The sequence below is a fragment of the Centropristis striata genome, chromosome 23, assembly GCF_030273125.1.
Source record: "Centropristis striata isolate RG_2023a ecotype Rhode Island chromosome 23, C.striata_1.0, whole genome shotgun sequence".
Lineage (NCBI taxonomy): Eukaryota > Metazoa > Chordata > Actinopteri > Perciformes > Serranidae > Centropristis > Centropristis striata.
This window is the reverse complement of record NC_081539.1, coordinates 931,183-934,361: the sequence shown is the minus strand read 5'-3', so window position 1 is coordinate 934,361 and position 3,179 is coordinate 931,183. Positions and strand designations below refer to the sequence as shown.

At 56.5% G+C, this 3,179-nt stretch overlaps 1 protein-coding gene across 1 annotated transcript; it reads left to right on the top strand.

The window, feature by feature from the left end:
• The first annotated feature begins 282 nt into the window (after nucleotides 1-282).
• Nucleotides 283-2,658, top strand: LOC131962394 (basic proline-rich protein-like). The gene is made up of 3 exons (XM_059327394.1): nucleotides 283-478; nucleotides 517-1,931; nucleotides 2,605-2,658. Exons 1-3 carry the CDS (start codon nucleotides 283-285, stop codon nucleotides 2,656-2,658), a joined length of 1,665 nt encoding a protein of 554 aa, XP_059183377.1.
• The last annotated feature ends 521 nt before the right edge of the window (nucleotides 2,659-3,179 follow it).

The following is a 3,179-nucleotide window of genomic DNA, read 5'->3' as shown; positions in this document are numbered from 1 at the left end:
CAGAAACCATCCGGAAACTTTCAATTAAACAAAGTGGACAAAGTTTCAGGTCCAACCTTCATTCCAGACCTGAACAGAAGCTGAAATCTGCCCCTGCAGCCCAATGTGGAGGGATCATCAGGTGCAGACTGGATCACAGACTCGCCACCGCCACCAGTGACGGTTTTCTCAATGGAAACTGGCGCCAACACCACCGCCACCGCCACCGCCAACACCAACACCAACACCAACACCAACACCAACACCAACTCAATGCCAACGCCACTGGTGACGTTTTTCTCAATGGAGTCTGGCGCCACAACACTGCCAACGCATTTGCCAACACCACTGCCAATGCCAACACCACCACCGCCACCACCAACACCACCTCCAACACCACCGCCAACACCACTGCCACCACCACCATCACGGCCACCATCACTGCCAACACCACCACCAACACCACCTCCAACACCACCGCCAACACCACTGCCACCCCACCATCACGGCCACCATCACTGCCAACACCACTGCCAACACCACCGCCACCACCACCATCACCGCCACCATCACTGCCAACACCACCATCACTGCCAACACCACCACCGCCACTGCCAACACCACTGCCACCACCACCATCACTGCCAACACCACCATCACTGCCAACACCACCACCGCCACTGCCAACACCACTGCCACCACCACCATCACTGCCAACACCACTGCCAACACCACCGCCACCACCACCATCACTGCCAACACCACCGCCAACACCACCGCCACCATCACTGCCACCACCACTCCCACCACCACCATCACCACCACCATCACTGCCAACACCACCACCAACACCACCGCCACCACCACCATCACTGCCAACACCACCATCACCGCCACCGCCACTGCCAACACCACTGCCAACACCACCATCACCGCCACCGCCACTGTCAACACCACTGCCAACACCACCGCCACCACCACCATCACCGCCACCATCACTGCCAACACCACCACCGCCACTGCCAACACCACTGCCACCACCACCATCACTGCCAACACCACCGCCACCACCACCATCACTGCCAACACCACCGCCAACACCACCACCACCATCACCATCACCGCCACCATCACTGCCACCACCACTGCCACCACCACTATCACCACCACCATCACTGCCAACACCACCACCAACACCACCGCCACCACCACCATCACCGCCACCATCACTGCCAACACCACCATCACCGCCACCGCCACTGCCAACACCACTGCCACCACCACCATCACTGCCAACACCACCGCCACCACCAACATCACCGCCACCATCACTGCCAACACCACCATCACTGCCAACACCACCACCGCCATTGCCAACACCACTGCCACCACCACCATCACTGCCAACACCACCGCCACCACCACCATCACTGCCAACACCATCGCCAACACCACCGCCACCACCACCATCACCGCCACCATCACTGCCACCACCACCATCACCACCACCATCACTGCCAACACCACCACCAACACCACCGCCACCATCACTGCCAACACCACCATCACCGCCACCGCCACTGCCAACACCACTGCCACCACCACCATCACTGCCAACACCATTGGCAACACCACCGCCACCACCACCATCACCATCACCGCCACCATCACTGCCAACACCACCATCACCGCCACCGCCACTGCCAACACCACTGCCACCACCACCATCACTGCCAACACCATTGGCAACACCACCGCCACCACCACCATCACCAGCACCACCACTGCCACCACCGCCATTGCCAACACCACCGCCACCACTACCACCACTATCACCACCATCACTACCACCATCACTGCCAACACCACCATCACCGCCACCGCCACTGCCAACACCACTGCCACCACCACTGGTGATGTTTTTCTCAATGGAGTCTGGCGCCAACGCCACCGTACACACACACACACTCGGGGAACCTATCAGTAACCGGCGTACTATAAGACGTACTCGGCCTACTAAGACACGTTTTAAGTCTTCCCAGGCTAACGTGCTGCTGCTATCACATCCAGCATCTCTCCCTGCTCCCAACAATGTGTTCTGGATTATTCTCACACAATAGAGCCACTTCTTCGGGTCTGGTCGCTCCTGACGGCTGCTGAGGCGCCGCCCGCCGCTGACCGCCGCCTGCTTCCACCCATCTTGTTTCCATCGCCTCGGCGAGTCTTTGGAGCGTCCCGGGTGGAAACAGGGCCAGATGGTTCCTGATTGATTTAGTCTGAGTCAGAGAGGAAACACTGACTTTGACTTCAGTGTTTTGGTTTGCTAACGCCAAACTGGACCGCCTGCTGTGCGTTTGTTGGCCACTTTCACTGCCTAATAAATCTGATGTCAGATATCTGAGCAGCAGGAAGCTCTTCGACCTGCGTGATCACAAGCTGCAGCTCACTGTGAACACAAACACACCTGGAAAATCAGATTTATTCAGTCAAAAACAGCCCAGAGTCTCTACCACAGCTCCCATAGACTCCTATGAGAGTCTCTACCACAGCTCCCACAGACTCCTATGAGAGTCTACCACAGCTCCCATAGACTCCTATTTTTTTGCCTTGTTTGTGTCTTTACAGCCATGGAGGACTGAGCAGCTGGTAGAATCGACCTGTGGGCCGTTTCTACGGTGACAACGGTCTGATTAGACGATGAGCGCTTGGAAATCTTAAAACTTTTTACAGTCTAGTTTTAATTAGTTAATTGCTGCCAAAAAAAAAAAATGGGCTGTAACGTCCTGATTGACAGCTCACATTGTTCTCTGAACGGCTCGGACAGGAAACTCAATACTGCAGCATCACAGTAAAGGACACACACACACACACACACACACACACAGAAATCGGTGAGTTCTAATGGTTGGGGAGAGAGCAGCAGAGGTTTAAAGTGGTTTTGCTGTGAATCCGGTCTTTGTGTGAGTCTGCTGGTTGTGGGTCCATGCAGGGTTCAGGTGAGGTGAGTCTGGGGTCTCACTGAGGAAACACAAACACACAATGGGAGCGAGTGAGCGGAGGCCTCGCACCGACAAACAGCCGGGTCACTAGAGGTTTAATGACCCGGCTGTGTGGCTGTGAGATGAGAGCGTTTGGTGGATCTATAGGCGGCCGGGCTCAGACATCCGGCTGGTTCATGTCCCTGTCCCTGTCCTGTCCCT